General features: G+C 44.7%; 1 protein-coding gene across 5 annotated transcripts in view; it reads right to left on the bottom strand.

Moving 5' to 3' along the window:
- The window catches only part of LOC138296130 (PHD finger protein 7-like), a 1,092,052-nt gene that overhangs the window by 453,417 nt on the left and 615,403 nt on the right, over positions 1–23,232 (bottom strand). For all 5 annotated transcript variants that reach the window (XM_069234996.1, XM_069234998.1, XM_069235000.1 and 2 more), the window contains one exon: positions 11,630–11,754. In XM_069234996.1, coding sequence (XP_069091097.1) covers positions 11,630–11,754 — 125 coding nt within the window. The remainder of the gene's footprint in view (positions 1–11,629; positions 11,755–23,232) is intronic.

Raw genomic sequence — 23,232 nt, 5'->3', positions numbered from 1 at the left:
TTCAATTTTTACCTATCCCAATGTGTCATTATGATCATAATAATTGTATCTTAAAGTGATTCACTTTTGAAATATTAGGGAAAATATAAAATAAGCAAAATAATGATAAATATATAAAAAAACATCTTAATAAAAATGTATACATAAATTAGCTTTATGTACAGCAACACTTGAAAGTGAGCATTTCTAACTATTTACCCATAACTTGTACGTAAGGGACTTTATATAATACAACTATATATCTCTTTATTATTTTCCATATAAATGCATACCTTTCTATGTAGTTATATATCTATTACTTTAATTCTTACTGTAGAAAAAAAACATTCAAGTCCCTTCAGTTCACTACTCTGTCTTATCTTTACCTCTTTCAATATATCTTCTACCGCCACTCTGATGTATCCCAAACCTTATTGTACTGCTATGATCTCCCTAATAAACCTTTCTAGACTCTTCCCTCCCCTATCTCTCTTTTATCCTATTTATTCCAACTCACATACCCACATTTCCACCATTAAAATTAACATATTATATTTCCCGCCACTAATCCATTTTGGGTTCCAGAATCGCTTGCTTCTCTCCCAAAAGCGCTTTAACGCCTCATCCAAGGTAGTAAGCGCTATATAAATAACATTTCAACAAGCACTAGCAAGGCCAATAGTTCTCGCCTACGCAAAAGCTATAGGCTTTGCCAATGTGTATTAGCCATGTTGTTCACAAGTGTGGCTGCTGGTCAACATGGCTAAAAGTTAGTGGCATAAAATGAGTGGCGTGGAGTGTTGTAGAGTGTAATGGCAAAGAGTGGAGTAGAGTGTTGTAAATTTGTGTGGCAGAGGGTGCTATGTACTGTAGTGGCATTGACTGGAGTCACGTAGAGTGGCGAACACTAGCGTGGCATAAAGTAGAGTGGACTGGTGTAGAGTGCATGGCGTAGAGTGTTGCAGAGTATAGTGGCGTAGAGTGCAGTGTCATTGAGTTCAACGACGTACAATGCAGCATCGTAGAATGCAGTGGCGTAGATTCGAGGAGTGCATAATAGAGTGGAGTGGCACAGAGTGGAGTGGCACAGAATGGAGTGACGTGTAGTGGCGCAGAGTGGAGTGGCTTAGAGTTGAGTGATGCAGAGGGCAGTGGCACAAAGTAGAGTCGAGTGGCATAGAGTGCAGAGCAGAGTCAAGTGGCATAGAGTCAGTGGCATATAGTGGTTCATAGCAGAGTAGCACAGAGTTGTGTAGAGTATAGCTCCACAGAGTGCAGTGGCATAGAGTACAGTGGTGCAGAGCTGAGTAGTGCAGAGTAGAGTGGCACAGAGTTCAGTGGCAGAGAGTGCAGTATTGCAGAGTAGAGTGTCAGTGCAGTGATGCAGAGTGGAGTAGAGTGGCATGGATAGCAATGGTGCAGAGTAGAGTACAGTGGCGTGAAGTGCAGTGACCTAGAATGCAGCTGTGTAGAGGGAACTGGTATAGAATGCAGTGGTTAAGAGGAGAGTTGCAAAGAGCGCAGTGGCACAGAGTGGGGTGCAGTGGCGTAGACTAGATTGTTTCAGAGTAGAGTGAAGTGGCATTGAGTGGAGTGGTGTAGGATAGAGTGGAATAGAGTGTAATGGTGTAAAGTAAAGTGGTGTAGAGTGCAGTAAAATAGAGTGCAGTGATGCAGAGTAGATTAGAGTGGCTTAAAGTGGATTGGCATAGAGTGCAGAGGCATAGATTAAGGCGGTCATTCTGACCTTGGCGGACGGCGGAGGCCGTCCGCCAAGGTACCGCCGTCAGAACACCACACCGCGGTCGAAAGACCACGGCGGTGATTCTGACATTTGCCCTGAGCTGGCGGGCGGCCGCCAAAAGGCCGCCCGCCAGCCCAGGGCAAATCAACCTTCCCACTAGGATGCCGGCTCAGAATTGAGCCGGCGGAGTGGGAAGGTGCGACGGGTGCAGTTGCACCCGTCGCGTATTTCAGTGTCTGCAAAGCAGACACTGAAATACTTTGCGGGGCCCTCTTACGGGGGCCCCTGCAGTGCCCATGCCATTGGCATGGGCACGGCAGGGGCCCCCAGGGCCCCCGCGGCACCCCCTACCACCATCCTGTTCATGGCGGGAGAGCCGCCATGAACAGGATGGCGGTAGGGGGTGTCTGAATCCCCATGGCGGCGGAGCGCGCTCCGCCGCCATGGAGGATTCAGACGGGCAGCGGAAAGTCGGCGGTACCCCGCCGGCTTTCCGCTTCTGGCCGCGGCGGTCAGAATGCCCGGCGGAGCACCGCCAGCCTGTTGGCGGTGCTACCGCCGACCTCCGCCCTGGCGGTAATTACCGCCAGGGTGAGAATCAGGGCCTAAGTGTTATAGAGTAAAGTGCATAGGCTTAGAGCATATCGGCATAGAGTGTAGTGGCACTGCGTGCAGTGTTGCAGAGTGATGTAGAGTACAGTGGTGTAGAGCAGAGTCGAGCAATGTAGACTGGTGTGGCCCGGACTGGAGTGGTGTGCAGTGGCAAAGAGTGCAGTGGTGTAGAGTAGAGTGGCGAAGAGTGCAGTGGCGTGGAGTGGTGTAAAGTGAGGTAGGCCAGAGGAGAGTGCAGTTGTGTGGAGTGGTACAAAGCAGAGTAAGGTGGAGTATTCATGGTGTGGTAGCACACTGCCATTACAGACAACACATGTTCAATTGAAATGGCCCCATTGCACTTGCACAGACATACAGTTTTACTAATAAAACTATACAGTGCACAGACGGCAATGTGTGGCAATTGCATCACCTAGTTTAATGACTCGTTTTGATCATATTAAAGTATTTGTTTCCAACACACTTCTGAAATAACAAAAAATGTGCTCAATTTGTGCGTTCATAATTCTGATATATTCTGAAATACTTACACTGTTCATTTAAACGCTGTTGTGTGCTAGAAAAGAAAATTAGTTACTTACCTGTATCTGCAGTTCTCCAGTATTGGTATCTTTCATAGATTCACATGCTTGAATCATCCCCGTCGTCGAGGTGGGAGCCTCACGGTAAGTTTAAATACATAAAGCAGTAAGTGTAAAACCAGTAGGCCCTGGTAGGCCTCATAGGGTATTTTACAGTATATCCACTTTGTTTTGTGAAAAGACCCAAACTTCAGTGTCAACCAATCAGGATTCAGCCCCTCCCAAACACTCCCAACAGAGGCTGAATTCCCTCAGATTTTCTAGTAGAAGTGTGAAGTTTAATATCTGTATAATAGGGGAGCCTCTGAGGGGAGGAGGGTGGGCCGCATGTAAATCTATGAAAGATACCAATACTGGAGAACTGCAGTTACAGGTAAGTAACTAATTTTCTTCTCCAGTATTGGATCTTTCATAGATTCACATGCTTGAATCAGAATAACGAGCAGTAATGTTTTTTTAATTAGTGAATTAATTTGACTGTAATTTTATCGTAATTCTTTAAGTGATGTCACTCACATTAGTATACATCTATATATATATATATATATATATATATATATATATATATATATATATATATACCAAAAGGACCCGAATTACCGAGGCTCAAAAAAAAAAAAAGGCTACGGCTGAAACGCGTTGGGAGGAATATTTCTGTGAAGAGTAAAAGCTTTAATTACACTGGAAGTGTCCTGACCTCTCATCACCACAAGAATTTCTTTATTTATATATATATATATATATATATATATATATATATATATATATATATATATATATATATATATATATATATATAAGAATAATAGAAAAAGCTGCGAGGCAGAAAATTTTGACACAATCTGTTTTGTTGTTGTTTTGAGGTCTACAACCTGTTAACACAATATGAAAAAGCAAATAATTTGAAGCACAATCTTAGAGTAAACCACACTGTGATATAAAATTAGATATTAACGAGACTGAGAACCAATATCGAACATACCTTGAGTGTGGTGGTGGGATGTGTAAGAGGCTCACATTAACGAAATAAATGCCTCAGCACTGCCTGTCCCACTGCTGTATCGACGTTACTAGTTTCCTCGAGACAGTAGTGTTATGTAAACGTATGCTGGCTGGACCATGTGGCTGCTCTACAGATGCTATGTAGTGGCACCCCTGCAAAGAGTGCAGCTGAAGTGGCCACCAATCTTGTAGAATGGGCTCTCACCTTGCTGTGGAGCGGTTTGCTTGCTTTTGCATGGCAGAACTGAATTGCCAGGCCAATCCATCTTGCTATAGTCTGTTTGGACACCGCATGTCCCTTTCTTGTTCCGCCAAATGCAACAAATAATTGGTCAGACTGGCGGATGGTTTGTGTTTTCTGTAGATAAAACACCTTTTAATATCAAGAGAATGTAATGTTCTTTCGGCTACTGTTTGCGGATTTGGAAAAAAGGTTTTCAAGATGACTGGTTCATTCAAGTGAAACGTTTAGGGAACTTTCGGGATGAATTTAGGATTTGTTCGCAGGATCACACCTGAGTTTGTGAATTGGAGGATGTTTGACAGTGAAAGCCTGAATGTCTCTGACTCTTTTGGCTGAAGTAAGAGCTAGTAGTAACGCTGTTTTCCATGAGATGAATTTTAGATCGGCTTTGTGGATCGGCTCAAAGGGAGCTTTCATGAGCTGCATTAATACAGCATTCAGGGACCATAACGGCGGAGGCTGTCTAACTGTCGGGAAAACACGAAAAAGGCCTTTCATGAATTGCTTGACAATTCTTGTGGAACATAATGAGACCCTGTGTGGTGATCTGCGGTACCTCGAGATTGCTGCCAGATGCACCCTAATGGAGGAATATGAAAGTCCTGATTTTGCCAAGAGCAAGAGATATGGAAGTATCTGCTCTGGAGGAGCGGACAAAAGATGTATGTCTTCTGCTGCACACCATATACAAAAACGTTTCCATTTAAGTCTATAGGTTTTGTTGGTAGTGTCAGCTCTAGCTTTTGCTAAGATGTCTCTACACTCCGGGGAAATGTTGAGATTCAAATATTCATTGTATTCAGGAGCCAAGCCGACAAATGAAGAGATGACGGATCTGGGTGCCTGACTTGTCACTGGTGCATCGTTAAGAGAGTCGGACTCTGTCTGAGTTGCAGAGGAGGCTGTTGGGAGAGCATTAGGAGCTCCGTGTAACAGACTTGTCTGGGCCATCTGGGAGCTATGAATAGGAGGTGACACCGCTCCGTCTTTAGTTTGTTGATGACTCTCAGGATGAGTGGGATCGGGGGAAAAGCGTAGGCATAAACCCCTGACCAGCTCATCGAAAACGCATTCCCCCACAAACCTTTCTGGGGAAGCCAACATGCGTAATACTGGCATTTCTTGTTCTCGAGAGTGGCAAATAGGTCTAGGTTCGGTTTGCCCCATAATAGAAAAAGGCGGTTGAGAATTTTTTGGTCTAGCTCCCACTCGTGGTAAGGAATCACTGTCCTGCTCAGGGTGTCTGCTAGAACGTTGGTTTGTCCTGGCACATGCTCCGCTTTGAGTGAAATATTGTGCCTGATGGCCCATGTCCAGATTTGTTGCGCTAGCTGTGAGAGTTGTAGGGATCTCGTGCCTCCTTGCTTGTTTAGATAAAACATGCTGGTTGTGTTGTCTGTCCTGATTAAGACGCTTGAATTTTGTAGCTTTGGCAAGAAAGCTTTTAGAGCTAAGTGTATCGCTTTGAGTTCTAGGTAATTGATGTGGAGTTGAACCTCTTTTGCATTCCAGGTTCCGCTGATTTGCAGGTCCTGGCAGTGTGCACCCCATCCTTCGAGAGAGGCATCCATTGTTACTATGTAACTGGGTGTATGATGAAGGAATGACAGTCCGTTTGACAAATTGGTTAGAGTCGCCCACCACCTCATGGTGTTTTTCATTAGAGGTGTTATGTGAATCTTGTCTTCGAACGAACCGTTGATCTGGGTCCATTGTATGTCCAATTGCTCTTGCAGGGGTTGCATATAGAGCCTGCAATCTGGGACTAGCGGAATGCAAGATGAGATCATCCCTAGCAATGATTTGTAGATGCGGACTGAAACGAACTTTTTTGTGGAGAGCCTGCCAACTAAGGAGGTCAGTTTTTGTTTCCTCTCGTGAGATGGGTACGCTTTGTTGTGGACTGTGTCTAGTATTGCTCCTAAGAAGTTTAATACCTGTTTGGGGTGGAGCTGAGGTTTCTGGTAGTTGACTACAAACCCCAGGCTGTTTAACAATTGAAGGCAATAGGAAATATGCTGTATTACTTGCGACTTTGAGGGTGCCTTTATGAGCCAGTCGTCCAGGTAAGGAAAGACCTGGATTCCCAACTGGCGGAGATGTGCTGCTACCGGAGCCAACATTTTTGTGAAGATTCTCGGGGCCGATTTGAGACCGAATGGGAGAACTCGAAATTGGAGGTGCATGCCACCCACTCTGAACCTTGGGAATTTGCGGTGGTTGAGATGTATGGGAATATGAAAGTAAGCATCTTGGAGGTCTAGGGATGCCATCAGATCTCCAGCATTTAAAAGACGCAGGACATCCTGAAGTGTTACCATCCTGAACGACTGTTTCTTTAGAAACTTGTTTAGTGCTCAAGTCCAGGATGGGGTGCCAGTCTCCTGAGGGTTTCTTTACGAGAAAGAAGCGGGAATAGAAACCTCTGTACTTTTGAGAAAAAGGGACTGGCTCTATCGCTCCTGTGCTCAGCATCACTTTTACTTCCTTGAGGAGTTGGTTCATCCTCAGGGGTGGAGGGCCCGATGGAGGAACAATTGGTGGTGTTTGCGTGAATTCCAGAGTATGACCTCTGGCCACTACATCGAGTACCCATCTGTCCGATGTTATAGCCTCCCATTGGGGGAAATAGCAAGTGATGCGACCTCCGACCCTCGATATTGGTGGGTGGGGAAGTGCTGAGATGACTGGCGGGTCATTGTTTTCTGCCCGTATCTCTTCCTCAGGCAGCTCCTCTTCCTCTAGTTGGATGTTTATAAGCTGCGGCCGGTGGTAACCTATAATGCTGCTGTTGCTGGTGGTACTGGTGTTGTGATCCTGTGGAGGAAGACTGATACTGGGCTCTGTACTGTTGGTATCCCCCTCGAAAGGAGTAACTTCCTCTTTCCCTTGCTCCACGAAAAGGTTGTTTTTTATATTGAAGGGTACCTAGAGATTTTGCTGTATCAGTTTTGATAGCCTGTAACATGTCGTCGACATGCTTTCAAAACAAACTTTCTCCATCAAAAGGCACGTTGAGAACACAACTCTGGACTTCCGGGTCTAAATGATGTGGCCTTAAGCCATCCTTGCCTGCGCAGGACTGCTGCGCCAGCCAATTGCCTGAAGTCAGTTAGAGAAATGTCTATTGTGCTGTCTATAATCTCTGCGGCAACCCTTTCTCCCTCCTGCAACACCTTTTTTGCTTCCACCTTGACGTCTTCTGGCAGGAGATCCAAAAAGGCAGACATGTCTGCCCACATTTGGCGATCATATCTTCCCAGGATGGTGAGGGAGTTAGCCGCCTTAACTGTGACTGCTGCAACAGAGGAGAATTTTTTACCGATGTTGTCTAACCTCCTCCCTTCTTTGTCTGGGGGAGATGCTATAGGTGCAGAGGGGTTTCTGGAACGTCGATGCGCCGCCTGTGATATCACAGAATCAGGTTTTGGCTGTGACACTAAACAGGCCGGAGAATCATCTGGGGCCTTGTACTTCTTCTCTAGTCTTGGCATTTGTGAAGGCACTGTTGCAGGATTTTTCATTGCCTTCAAACCCTCCTGCCATAAGAAATCTACTATGTGTATAGCTCTTACCGATCTCTTTGATGCCTCTTTGATGTCGTACAGAAAACATTCTGTTTCATGAGAGACAATTGAAAGACCAAAACGCTTTGCCGCTCTCTCTCTCAGATTATGAAAACCTCCTATGTCTTCTGGAGGCGAATCTACTGGACCTGCTGGAGGAGATGGTGTGGGGATGAGATAATCATCCCATTCACTAGTCGCAGAATCTCTTAGCTCACCCTCTTCCCTTTCGTCGTCTGACGAGGCATGAGCTTCCAGAGTTTGGCTAGTTACCGGTATGCTAGCCTGTGGTGTTTCCAGAAGATTAGTAGACTGGGTTTGACGAGGTGTCTGGTAGCTTTCAGGTCTAGGTGGCGTGGTCTGAGTTGATGGTGGAAACCTTTTATAGTAGTCATTAAGCATATATTGTAGGTCTGCTACTAGTGTGCTAGGCATGGAGAGGGGCGATTGTTGTTCTGCCTATGGGTAGAATGTTGAGGCATAACTAACTAGGCTGGTAATGCTGCTCGTCCTCATCATCAAAATCTTGGCATTTGACATGGAGATGGGACAGGCTACTAGCTGCCCCAAGCATTCCGTCGTTTTGGGAGTATGCCTCATCGTCATCATCATCTAAGAGATGTTGTGGGGGGTATGGTAATACCTTACTTGGTGAGGTATGCATTGGCAGAATATCAGAAGCTTTGTCCCTCATGGTGATAAGTGAAAGGGGTAAAAACCTGGTGGAGTCGTCCTGATGATAAGGCAGACTAGTTGACGAATGGTGCGGTGGAGTATCCAGGTAGGTCGATGGTTTATACACTTTTAATGCTGTGGACGATATGATCGTTGACGGTTCCCTCGTCGACTGTTCCGTCACCGACGTCGTTTTTTTTGATGGGTCCTTCGCCGATGGGCCCTTCATGGACGAATCCTTTGTTGGCGATTCCTTCGTCGACCGTTGTTTCGTCGACGTATCCTCTGTAGGTGTCGTCGTCGGCAGTGCCTTCTTAAACCTCATTGAGAGGTGCTTCGTAGATGGGAGTGCCCTGGTCGATTGGTGAACCCAGGAGGCCTCCGCCGGCGACAATGTATTTGCCGACGAAGCCTTTTTAAAAAATGTTGGCGTAATTATCGTCGACGATAACGGTGACGACGTCATAATCATCGGTGAGACCGCTGTTGTGAACGTCGACGACACTGTAGTAGATGTCACCGTCGACACCGTCGTCGACGGGGTGGTCGTCGACGGGTGTTTTTTCCCTGAAGAGACTTTTTCTGGCTCTTTCGGGGGTGACAGAGACAGGTATGTCTTTTTTGAGGTGCTTTTCCGATGCAAAGGCGTAGTAGGCTCTGAATGAACCTTTTTTGGCAAATTTTTTAGTGTCTATGAATGGGAAACATCCTTTTTTGTCTCAGTAGAGACTTGTTTCTTTTTCTTCAGCATCTTCCTTGGTGGCTCATCAGACACTCTCCCTCTCTCACCTGTTCTTTTCTGAGGGCGAGAAGCATGAGATGACGCTTCACTGTCGTCTGAGGAAGGATGTTCTATGGCTTTCTGTTTCTGCAGCCATAAGGGAAGTCTACCCTCACGGTCCTTGAGTTTTTTTTTTGACTAAAGGTACGACAGATTTTGCAGTCTCTCACCTTGTGGTCTGGCTGGAGGCAGTAGATGCATTTCTTGTGGGGGTCATCAACATGCAGTCTCTTCTTCCCACAATTGTCACAGTCTCTGAACAGACCCTTCTTTGTCTTTTCAGACATGATAAAGCTGTAATGCTAGTTTCCTGAGAGAAACAATCTTCAGTCAGAAATAAGGTCAACTGGGCAGAGCTCAGGGAGACTCCCTTCACACGACGTGCGGTAGAAAATCTGAGGGAATTCAGCCTCTGTTGGGAGTGTTTGGGAGGGGCTGAATCCTGATTGGTTGACACTGAAGTTTGGGTCTTTTCACAAAACAAAGTGGATAGACTGTAAAATACCCTATGAGGCCTACCAGGGCCTACTGGTTTTACACTTACTGACTTACTGCTTTATGTATTTAAACTTACCGTGATGCTCCCACCTCGACGACGGGGATGATTCAAGCATATGAATCTATGAAAGATCCAATACTGGACAAAAACTCTTTCCTATCCCTAGTATCCAGCAAGATTGTCGAATAAATGCTCTCACTTTGAAGTCAGGGAAAGAAAAGTAAACAAGCACCCTTGTAAGACAATGCCTGATATTTGACCTTGGTCTTTGAAGGCACAGCAAATGTGACGAAATAGGAACAAGATTTAAAGGGCTGTTAACTGAAAGTTTGTGGAAGGATACAGAAAACATAGTGTAGGCAATGGAAGGGACAAAATTAACTTGGTGAGCCTAAAGCAAATGAAGCCAGAAAAAAGGAAAGGCAGTAAGTGTGAGTTACAAAGCCAATGGTAATCAACAAGTGGAATGCATTCCAAGGTCAACTTTCTGAAAGTCCCCAAGATGTATTTAGCAAACCAAACAGCTGCACTCTCAGGTAAGCTGCACACTAAAAATTACAAAACTTCTCTGCGCATACACATACTCAGTACACACACATAGAATGCCAGAGCAAGGATCTGCGGTCACATAACAGCTCAACTTTACATGAGAAAAGGTCTGTAGACTGCACTGTCCTTGAGACAGAGCATAAGGTCTGGTCAAACTAAGGATTCATAAAAAGTGGTACGTAGCCACCACCAGTTTACGTGACTTACCCAACAGCCACTATGACTGTGTGCTTTGAGGTTACTGGAGACAGGCCTAAGCCTCTGTGTATAAACAAGATTAGTTTGGTGCCAGAGCCCAACAAAAGTCAGTCTCACATACAGTTGGGCACTAGATGTAGAGGTAGAACCCCGTTTATCATTCAGGAGACATTCCGGTCCAAACACCCCTGTTTGAAGGATGTATGTATTTATGTGCGACTCTAAATGTGTATCATGTAAACCTAGCTTCAAAGCAACAGACCACTACACGAGGGGAGGGTTCACAAAATAGAATTTGGAAGATTTGGATTAAATGAGGGGCAGGGAACAGGGGAATGATGCTGTGATGAGGAGGTGAATATTACAGTCGTGAATGGTCAGCAACAGAGGAAAAGGAATGATGGATGGACGAGGACAAGAGTTCTTTGATGATTCTCATTTCATGCTCCTGTTTCTCTTCACCTTTATTTGCCTCCTTCTCCTCCATTCTTTCCTGGCTAGAGGTGTTTCACTCAGCTCCAAGTCTACACGATGTTTTGATGTCTATGTACTGTCTGAAACGGATTACAGATGTATATGTATAAAACTGGTGAAAAAATACACTCCTGCAAATTAATTGAAACAACTCTCATTACCTGTTTTGTGTCGTTAATACTTAAGAGGTCAAAATCATCCAATTTGTGCAAGAAGGGCATAATCCAGATTTTTCTCCTCATCTATACGACAGAGGAAATTGCAACAGCAGATTCACCTCCAGCTTTCACACTTCCTCCACGAATTGGAGTTTTTTCCATTACGACTCAACTCCAAATCAGGTCCTTAGTATTAGCCAATAGCCGGAAAAGAAGGGTGAGGATCTAGTGTTCCTCCCACCTCTCACAGCCCCTTCTCCTAGAAGTGAAGTTTGACGTCTCCTAGTGATGCGCTGTCGTATTCGTTGCATTCACAAAGTCATCAAGTTGTGACTTTGTACCATAATAAAATATCAGCACAGAAATAGAGGCCAGAAATGAGAAACAAATTCAGGTGTCACTGGAAAAACATTATCATAGTTTTGCACAACAAATGATCAGTAGCAGTAATAAATATGTCCGAATCATAATACCTGAGTTGAAAAATCTCATGTTTTGGATACAGAACACTCAGCATGATTTATCTATGAAAGAAAAAACATTTCCAAGCAAAAAAACATTTGTTACCTAAAGCGTTCAAAAAACTGGGAAAGGCACTGCTTTTCTTCCCCACAGGGATAGTGGAATGATTTATTGCATTTCTTTACGTCACAGTTGATGGAAGCTCCCAATTTCTTGCAAATACAGCATTTCTGTTGGAAAGAAGACAAATTAATATGACAAACATTCTGAGGAACACGCTCTCTCTGTCACTTTTGTGATTCTCAAAAACAAAAACAAAAAAATATGTAAACATATATTGAAACTCACAGTGAATGAATTCAAGGTATAAATATTTAAGAGAACGTTTCAGGGCAAATAGTGGACAAAAAGATGGACCCAAGTAAAACAACTCTTCAGTAACCTGAAATGACAGCAGCATTCCTTTAACTGTAGGATCCCTAACTAATCACCTCCGACATCCACCAAAGCTGGTATTTTCAGTTCATGTTAAGTTCCACTTCTTTGTGCATATTCTAGTTCTGTATCTCTAATTTATTCTTTCTTATTCCTGAATGCGATAGACCAGTGTTGTAAGAAGAATGGAAGGGGGGGCTCGAAAGAGGAGTGGTTTATGTAACAAAGGGTGTGGCATAACAGAGAGGAATACAACTCTGCACTACAGAATTTCAGTTATTTCACAAAACCATTACCTGACAATTGCAAGCAATAATACCAGGACACACGTCCTAAAAAAAAAGAAGTGGGGAGGGGGACTACAAAGTTAGGCAGTATGCAAGTGACATAATGATGCATAACATTGCATGTGACATTACAGGAAGTGACATCACAGGAAGTGTCATCACAAACCATGGCTTTACAGGAAGTGACATCATAAGAAGTGACATCAGATCTAAACATCTCATACATATGTTTAGTGGGCCTAACATGAGTACATCTGAGCGCAATACAGGTACAAACACTCCTCACGTATTACGCCTACCTGATGCAAGGTAACACAATGCAGGGCAATGTGTGCTGCCTTAAGTTTGTGTTTTATTTTTTCCTAACAAATCAACTCAACTGGAATTTATGTGGCACTATACAGGGAGTGCAGAATTATTAGGCAAATGAGTATTTTGACCACATCATCCTCTTTATGCATGTTGTCTTACTCCAAGCTGTATAGGCTCGAAAGCCTACTACCAATTAAGCATATTAGGTGATGTGCATCTCTGTAATGAGAAGGGGTGTGGTCTAATGACATCAACACCCTATATCAGGTGTGCATAATTATTAGGCAACTTAACAAAAAACAAATATATACCCATTTCAATTATTTATTATTACCAGTGAAACCAATATAACATCTCAACATTCACAAATATACATTTCTGACATTCAAAAACAAAACAAAAACAAATCAGTGACCAATATAGCCACCTTTCTTTGCAAGGACACTCAAAAGCCTGCCATCCATGGATTCTGTCAGTGTTTTGATCTGCTCACCATCAACATTGCGTGCAGCAGCAACCACAGCCTCCCAGACACTGTTCAGAGAGGTGTACTGTTTTCCCTCCTTGTAAATCTCACATTTGATGATGGACCACAGGTTCTCAATGGGGTTCAGATCAGGTGAACAAGGAGGCCATGTCATTAGATTTCCTTCTTTTATACCCTTTCTTGCCAGCCACGCTGTGGAGTACTTGGACGCGTGTGATGGAGCATTGTCCTGCATGAAAATCATGTTTTTCTTGAAGGATGCAGACTTCTTCCTGTACCACTGCTTGAAGAAGGTGTCTTCCAGGAACTGGCAGTAGGTCTGGGAGTTGAGCTTGACTCCATCCTCAACCCGAAAAGGCCCCACAAGCTCATCTTTGATGATACCAGCCCAAACCAGTACTCCACCTCCACCTTGCTGGCGTCTGAGTCGGACTGGAGCTCTCTGCCCTTTACCAATCCAGCCACGGGCCCATCCATCTGGCCCATCAAGACTCACTCTCATTTCATCAGTCCATAAAACCTTAGAAAAATCAGTCTTGAGATATTTCTTGGCCCAGTCTTGACGTTTCAGCTTGTGTGTCTTGTTCAGTGGTGGTCGTCTTTCAGCCTTTCTTACCTTGGCCATGTCTCTGAGTATTGCACACCTTGTGCTTTTGGGCACTCCAGTGATGTTGCAGCTCTGAAATATGGCCAAACTGGTGGCAAGTGGCATCGTGGCAGCTGCACGCTTGACTTTTCTCAGTTCATGGGCAGTTATTTTGCGCCTTGGTTTTTCCACACGCTTCTTGCGACCCTGTTGACTATTTTGAATGAAACGCTTGATTGTTCGATGATCACGCTTCAGAAGCTTTGCAATTTTAAGAGTGCTGCATCCCTCTGCAAGATATCTCACTATTTTTGACTTTTCTGAGCCTGTCAAGTCCTTCTTTTGACCCATTTTGCCAAAGGAAAGGAAGTTGCCTAATAATTATGCACACCTGATATAGGGTGTTGATGTCATTAGACCACACCCCTTCTCATTACAGAGATGCACATCACCTAATATGCTTAATTGGTAGTAGGCTTTCGAGCCTATACAGCTTGGAGTAAGACAACATGCATAAAGAGGATGATATGGTCAAAATACTCATTTGCCTAATAATTCTGCACTCCCTGTAAAACCCAAAATAGATTTTGCATCAGGGTTGCGCCAGAAAAGTGATGCAACCATAGGGCAAAATCCTTGCCTTAACTAACACATTTGTTTTTAAAAACAAATGTATAAGTTGAGGCACAGATTTTGCGTTAGCATAACAAGGAGAAATGGGACAGTAAACCTGCTCTGCTTAATTGGTTGCAAAGTCTGAATTTGAAAATACTTTATTAGGTGAAGGCACCTTCTGCCAAGATCTATGGGTTCCTAGTAAATCTGACAATAATAATGATAATAATGGTAAGATAACTTTGGTGGTTAATGTATTTGCTGGAAAGATTTGTGTTTTGTCTAGAGCCCCTTTTGCCTCAAAGTACCATAGAGCAGTGGTTCCCAACCCTCTTGACTTCTGTGGACCCCCACTCTATCATTACTGAAACCCGGGGACCCCCATTGAATCATTATTGGCATCTGGGGGCTCCCAGCTGAGTCATTATTGAAAGTTTGGGGACCTAATCTGTTAATATTTTTTAATTTTCTAAGCAGTCGCAGTCCCCCTGAGAAGGATTTGCGGATCCCCAGCGGTCCCTGGACCACAGGTTGGGAACCACTGCCGTAGAGGGTTAATGTGTCTCTTCCAAAGCACATCATGTAACATGCACAAAACTGATTTTTATTTTATTTCGATACGTAAGTGGGTTATTGCTTTTAACACAGAGATACGTTTGTTGCTTGCAGATCACAAATTGTATTTCTTCTAATATAGCACAGTGAGCTATGAAGGATATGTGAGTCCTAAACCTTGCGACTCACACTGTCTCATGTAACATAACCTGAATATTGATGTACAAACTTGTATGACTGAATGTCAATGTAATGAATGTTTGATTTAAAGCGCTCTGACACCCTGTATTTTGATGATTAGCGCTATAACAGAAATAAAAAAATAGCACTATTTAAATTGTTACTTTGTGTGAAAACTGGGAAAGACCAGCATATCTGACATTCTTACAGCAGTGCATGCATTATAAACAGACTGAACGAAGTCAAAAGTGTAACTCACTGAACAACCTGTGAAGGGCTAACAAGCTCCGAGCCTTTGTTTCTCTTCCTCTGCATTTACATCTAGATAGGTGCAAGGCAGGATACTCCAACAAAAGGAGGCCTGTTAGCCCCTTAAAATTGGCCTTTGTTATGGGCCCAGCTGGAGCTTGAATTATGATAGCCTCCTCCTGCCTGCACGATGTTGCTTGGCTCGAAAGCAGACAACGTGCAGGAGCTGCTGAATATGTCCTGGTGTCGCAAATTACACAGAGACATTCAGCATTTTACAGTAAGGTCCACTTTCTTCTTGGCAGGGTGGATGGTGTCCACCCTGTGAAAAATGTGGGTGAACACAATCCACCCACGTGTACTTCCGACTTGTGCTCTGAATAATACATTTCAGTTTATACAAAAATACTTTTCTGTGCCATTTGAAATAGTAAGTCTGAAAAGAAAATTTGGGGAAAAATATCAGTATTTCTAAACAGCTGACTCAATTTCTGGACTAGTTACTACAGACTTTCCATTTTCATACTGCATACAACAGCCTAACAGAGATTGTTTGGGTTACTTTCATTTATCAATGAACGGAGAAGAAATTTTCACTGTCTGCAGTTATATAGAGTATCCACCAGAAAGAGAGTTACACAAAGTAACTTGTTCTTCTGATCGATACTTCTAAATGGAGATTCCTCACATTTAGGATGGAAACCAAAGTACTATCACTCCTAGGTGGAAACCTGTGGAGTGGTCTCAGACTAAAAAAATATTACAGGACAGAATGGGTGAAACGCCCCTTTTTGTCAGGCCTGGCTTTTAAGGCAGTAGTGCTTTTTGAACGTGCACACTAACACCCATGTCGTGGCCTGACAGATTTCATGACCTGACACTACACGTGCTGACATAGTGATGGCAGCCTTAGCCACGGTGAAGTAAGCACTCAGTCCTTTCGAAGGCTACATCTGAGTCACTATATAGCAGATTTAATGCAGAGGACTATCCATCTTCACAAAGTCCGCTTCTACCCCGCCTTTCCGTTCTTTGCCCTGGAGAACCTCAGAAAAAAACCGATGGTCCATCCAAAGGAGCATAAGATCCTGTTGAGGTCCTGTTGATACGAGTCTCACTTCCTCTTTCAAGGGGTGAGGTGGAGCAAAGAACAATGGAAGGGTGATGGTTTGCCCAACGTGAAAAGGAGTCATGACTTTTGGCAAACAAGTCGCCCTGGTCCTCAATACTAGTATGTCTGGAAGAAAGGTGACGTAAGGCAGTTGCATCAACAGACCTAGAGCTCACTCATGCGACAAACTGAATTAATTGTCATAGGAAGACAGTTTTGGGAGTCAGAAGGAGGCACAACTAGCAGCTGTGCATTGTTTCAAAGGAGATATACACGAGGAACATCAGGATCAAAATAATATCTCACTGAGGCACATGCGTGTCAAACCTTTAATAAACCACATCAGGCCATAAAACTGTCCCAATGGACTTTGAAAAGGGAAGCTTGGCTGCAAGGTTGTCAACTGTTGCCACTCAATCTCCCCGCATGGAGGTGCAGATTGTGCAGGTTCAGGTACAGAATCCTGACCGGCTGCCATGACAGAAGATCCTCCTGGAAGCCATGGCCTAATCAGAGGACAGCTACGCATGCCTAGAAGTTCTGGGTACCACACTCTCCAGGCCTCATCTGAAGCCACTAGGATGATTTGGGTGCAGTCATTCCTGATCTTCTTCAGAACTCACAGCATGAGAGGCACATCTGGCAAGGTGTTCAGGAGACAAAGACTCACTCTAGCCTAAATGCATCTCCTATAGAGAGTGTTCTTGAGAACCCCAAAAAATGGAAGTTTCAAAATGGTGCATTCAGTGGTGAAATGAACCAGTCAGGGTTCTCATTACTGCTGGAAGACTGACTGTGTTACTGTGACTTGTAATCACCATTCATGATCACTTGTGTTGGAGGCTGAGTTTGTTCGGCCTGGCGTTTAAGGATTACACCAGGTGGGTCAAGATCAGGGAGATGCCCTAACTCTCCAGCCAGCACCTCCTGGACCAAGACCCAGGAGCCCACACTTCTCTGATTGGTGCTGGAACATGCACCAGCTTTCCCTTGATGTACGAAAGAAAGGAAGGCCTTCAACGTCAAGTGGACAGCCCAAAGCTCCAACAGATTTATGTGGAGTTGGGTTCCTGCCCAAAACAAGAACACTCTTATCTTCACTTCTCCCAGAGGGCCTACCCAACCCTGCAGTGACGTATCCTTCATCACCATCGGGTCTGAGTGGGGAAGGGAGAGGGGACTGCCACTGGTCAAGCTGCAGTGAAGTGGCAACCACTGCAGTCTCTTCGAAAACCTGAAAAATGTCCTTGAGGTCCCCTTGTTTCTGGGCCCACTGAGACCATCAGAACCCACTGTAGAGCCTGCATACACCACCTAGCAACATGGATGAACATAATGCAGAAGGTCAACAGGCAAACAAATCTCAGGGCTGCTTAACAAGATCTAGGACTGGGGCTAAAACATCTGGAACATAGCCCAAATATGTTTGACTCACTGCAGGGGAGGAGAAGCTGAGAACAGCACTGTGTTTAAGATAGCTCCTATGAAAGAAAGTGTTTGTGAAGGAGTAAGGTGTGACTTTGGCACGTTGATTGACAACCTCAATGATATCAGGAGGTTCATGCCATCTGGAGGTGATCAATGATTAACTGTGGTGTGCATGCATTCAACAGCCTATGGTTGAGGTTGGGGAAAACTGGTATCCCCAAAGTCTGAAGATGAGCAGTGGCCACCACCATCACTTTTGTTAACACCTGTGAGGCTCTGCTAATGCTAACACAGAGCACGGCGAACTGAAAATGCTCATGGCTGACCATGAACCACAGTTAATGTCTGTGGGGCTGCAGGAAGGGCAGATGAAAGTACATGACTTACAGGTCTGAGGCTACTAGTAAAAGTAAACAGAATTTGGGGAAGTAGGAGCAGTTTGATTCTGTCCTTCCAAAGGAAGGCATTCAGAAGGTGAAGATCTAAAATGGGATAAAGGCCTTTATCCTTTGGCATGAGGATATAGCACGATTAGTAACCCGTCCCCACATTCAAAGCCAGCACCCTTTCAATGTCTCCTTTTGCCAGTAGAGCCTGCACCTCTTGCACCATGACAGGTAGGTGCGCCTCTGAAAGCTGTTGTGTGAGGAAGATTTGGTGAGACTCAAAGAAACAGGAGGGCATAACCCTGCTGGATAATCTGGAGAACCTATATGTCAGATGTCCTAGACTGCCAGTTTGAAAGGAAATGTCTGATCCTGCCTCCCATAAGGTGGCTGTGTGCTACTAAGAGTAAACTAAAGATGGTTGGGGCTGATGCTGCACGGGAGGGAGACTGAGAATAATGATGTCCTGGGTAACCTGTGTGATGTCTGCTTTAATCCCACGCCCAACTACAAAAGAACTCGGGTGGCTGTTGTGGTGGGGGCAAAACCTGGCTTTGTCAAAATGCCAATCCCCTTAAGTAGCCTCAGAAGGGCCGAAATTGATGAGGGAACTGTCTGGCAGTAGCAGAAAGGCCAAAAGAATGTACAGTGGTTCTGCTTTCCTTAAAGCTTGGAAGGACAGAATCCGCTTATTTGCCAAGTTGGTGGAGCCCGTCAAAAGGCATATCCATAAGATGTGCCTGCATTTCCCAAGAATTATATTGAAGTGTGGCAACAGAGCACTACACTAGTGCTCCCTGCTCACCTCAAACAATCTGTAGTGTTAAGGCCACACCAAGGGCCAGATGTATCAAAGGGTTTTACCCGTTCTGTGTCAATGGGAAAATGCTTTGGTACATATGGCCCCAAGTAACTTATTTTGCTGCATCCTGGTGGACATTTTTTGTTTGTAACATTTCTTTATTTGATCTTTCAACTACACAGTAACATGGACATTGACACCAACAGGCCACTGTTAAATAAATGAATAGTCACAAGGACATGCAGTCTAGTACTTGGAAATTTAACAGTTCATGGTGTTCCTCAACCAATGCATGATAATTAGTATGTAACATTGAATCCAATTCACCTCCTGTTGTGTGGCTTGGACCAAAGGATAAATTCACTTATAATTGCATACATATGCATAACAATACACAATGGTTCAAAGATCTACTTCACATACATTCAGAATCACAACCCAGGACATATGGGTGCCCACTGGCCTCACACTCCTCCACTTCTAAAGATGGCATGGAAAGACTTGTTCGCGCTTATCCGGCTCATACACATCTTGGCTATCTTCAACGGTTTGTTCCAAGAAGCCCTGGACTGATCTGCCAATAAGTTTTCCCAGGCCATGTCACAATGGACATATATATAAAGGGCTTAATACGCAGTCCTCATTGACTGAACTCGGTATCAGACCGGCTGAAGTAACATTAGTTTCCTGCATGCCTCAATACTTTGTGACTTCCTGTCTGCTGGAGGAGTTGTGGGGAATAAACGATGATTCACTTTACTGGTATAAGCCTGGACCAGCAAACTCCCTGGAGTATGAAGCTGCGTAAGAAAATCTACGTCGTCAGCCCCTGGATTGTGGGGTCTAGTCAACTGCTGCAAGGCAAGAGCAAGGTCTGGACCAAGTGCTCATAGGAGTGTCTGTCAGGGCTTCATTAAATGGAAGTACAAGCTCAGATAAGGCTGCCCGAGGTGAAAAACCATTTGTCTCTGCTGCAACAATAGGCAAATGTAGGTCCTGAACCTTAGCTGCATGCCTAATCACTACTAATCACTACAGGAAATGAAAAACTCTCCTCTGTTAGGAATTCAAGTTGTGAAAGCAGCCCTGCATCACAGGATGTATCAAGTTTACAAGCCTCCTGTCAATCCATATAGAAAGTGTCATCGTCATAATGTGTATTACATCATCCCCATTACCACCAATGTCATCACCAGGTAGTGGCAAACTCAGGTCAGAATCCTCGACAAAAAGGTGATGTAGCCTCTGAGGAGGGCTCCATTGTAAAGGGAGGGTTTTATCTGAGCCAGATCGTACATGAACCATTGGTTCTTGAGTGGAGTGAAAGCGCAACCTTGGTTGGGGTCGAGACAAACTCGGCTTGGGGTCAGACACTGGAGTCGCCAGGGGATCGACCTCTAGCACCCACAAATTCAGGCTGAGAATCGGAAGAAGGAACCAGCACCAGAGTTGATGCGGAACCTGCAATGGGTTCTGGGGGCTCAGTCAGCACAGAGGACAGATCTGCTGGCAATAACCAGTCTGGATACCCCTGCTGAACTTAGTTGCCCAAAGGTGTGCAGAAGAAGCTGGAAGAATGACAAAAATATACAGCAAGACCTCCTTAAAGTCCTCGACCTGCTGCAGCCTCATTAAAGGCATAGGAAATTCCAGGCACCTGCTGCGGCCTTACCGATGACTTAGAAAATTCAGTACAGAGTGGGTCCAGGTGCAGAATCAGCTCCTCAATAGGAGATCAGGAGCGAGATCTATTAGGACCTGGACACCCACTGACTTCTCTTTGGTCTTCGGGCAAAAAGTAACAGGATGGGATTGAGACTACTTCAACTTCTGATGCTTGTTTTTCAATTTGTACTTCGACATACTAGACAACCCTAACCACAAAGAAGAATATGCCCTCTACTTGGAGAGAGACTTATGCATGGTCCATCGCTTCTCGTGATGTTTTGAGACCTACAGTTTTGCTTTGCAGTCCTGGATCACCACCAGGTGCATGAGGGCACACTTTGTACATGACCTGAAGTCATATTTCAGTCCCAAACAGCCAAAGGCACACCTTGTGTGAGTCTGTAACATCATCATGTTTCAACAATCATGGCATGGTTTGAATCCTGTAGTCCTCTATCTGTGGGAACATCATTCCCCAACACACTCGAAAAGCAGTTTTGAAGAATTTGTCAACCAACAAAATTGGGAGCGGCGCTCCGGATCCGCTGTTCAAAGGTCATTGTGCTATAGGAATTTCTCAAACCATTCTCATACGTAACTACAAGAAATGTGTAGGTCTGCCTAATACATGACCTGAGTTTGTATGTGCAATACGTTGTAGATTAATGTCCTTGACCTAGGACTCTACATTATACTTCTGAAAGACAGACACCTGAGAAGTTAACACTGCACGTATCCCTATGCTGTACAGTGCTAACTTACAGAAATGCACTGAATAATGAGGGTGCTACTTGTTAATAATCTGATGAAGCCAATATGTAAATATGCTTAAGTGTATAAAGTTTAATTTCTACAAACAATATATAGAAAGCTTTATGTCTGATGGAAACGGAGCAGCCAACAATTGTTTTTAGCAGGGGCCCCAATTAAAATTTGAGAGGAGTGGGATTCTGATCTGCTCATGTTAAGTGCCTGTGTTCCAGTATCTGGGTTTCCAGCTGAAGGAAAGCCAGGCCTGATTTTACCAGCAGGAAAATGCAGCCAGTAAATTAGAGTTGGAAATAGGTGAGGTGCAAATGGGTCCTGGTCCAAGACCCCACCAAATCCTCTACCAAGGAGAAGGAGGATCATCTGATGCTCCCCTGTTCCAACTAACATCCTCCCCTTCCCTCTCCTACCCTCCATACCTCCACCACACTGACTGGCCCCCTTGCTCACAGTTATCACCTATTCAAAGCAGGTGGAAAATGTGTGCCTTAAACCATGGAATAAGGAATTATGCGCAGAATTGTGCAAGGTAAATCCAGATCCACATGCTTATTCCCTATTTCCCTTTTTGTGAGGAAATAGAGACCAGACTCTCCAAGTCTGACCACCAGGGGTGGTTCCTGCCTTAGTGCGTTAAGGCGTTGCTCCACTGATATTTTGACACCCCATTACATGGAAATATACACTACAGAAATAATTTGAAAATCTGAATCAATCAACAGCATCAGCAGAACTCACATGCGTCCCGAGTCACGAGTCAACTTCAGTCAGCCTTCCAGCTCAGCTGTGGGTAAAGTGACAGCTCTGAAGGGGAGGAGTGGGGCGTCAATTTGATAGACAGACACACAAGACCATGGGTAGGAAGCAAGAGCACCATGAGATCTAGGCCACAAACACAGACTGCATGTGTCGGGTTGGACAGCTGCCTTACTCCGGCCAGCCCAACGTGCGCACTAAGGCTTCTCTCTACTGCACATTAGGAAGTGGGGGTTGCTCAAAACCGCAGACCCCCAGTCTTCTAATGAGCGTAACTTTGCCCTCTCAAGCCAATCCTGGCACTGCTTTTATCCTGTGTTACAGCAAGGGAGAAGCTCCTGGATTGACTCAGCAACACAAGGCCTCTGGTGCGATGCATGCATGCAGTTTGTGCACATGGCACCGTGGGGGTGAGAGACCAATTACTGTAATGGCTTGTGTCAAGCCATGCAGTGATTGGCCATTTCTACCATTGCTGGGCAGGCTGAGGCTGCCTGGCCCCCCTGCCTCTCCCTCCCCTCTGTTAGCAGAGCAACTGAGTCACAAGTCAGACCACACTTGTGACCTTACCATAACACCTGCTGCTGTGGCACTGGCGGCAAGTCGAGCGAACAGCCTTTGTGTGACGAACACTCAGTTGACCAGGCAACCCAATAACCCTGAGAAAAAGTAGGTAGGTGGCACTGGCAGTGGCACTAAATAAATTATGATGACGTTGTGTAAAATAAATTATATATAGTGAGGCAGGGCAGCGAAGGCGACTCACACAGCAAGCAGGACTGTCTCAGCGAGTGTTTACTGGTGGGGGCCTGGGGAGAGGGAGAATCAATAGGATTCAGCCTCCTAGAGTGATGACAGAGACTTGGTGAGGAGGGCAGTTTGGGAACTTCAGACCTGGCCAGCTAACAGTCAGTTAGGACAGCACTACCTGCTACAGACACCGATAAGGCCTGCACCCGAGAACAGATCTGAGCAGAGAACTGCCTCTGAAAATTAACAAATTAGTCCTTTTCTTATTAGCAGCACAGCGCTCCTAATAAAAAAAGACGAATTTGTTAATACCAGCCAGCGTCTGCCTTACTT

The sequence above is a fragment of the Pleurodeles waltl genome, chromosome 5, assembly GCF_031143425.1.
Source record: "Pleurodeles waltl isolate 20211129_DDA chromosome 5, aPleWal1.hap1.20221129, whole genome shotgun sequence".
Taxonomy (NCBI): domain Eukaryota; kingdom Metazoa; phylum Chordata; class Amphibia; order Caudata; family Salamandridae; genus Pleurodeles; species Pleurodeles waltl.
This window is presented reverse-complemented; position numbering and strand designations above follow the sequence as displayed.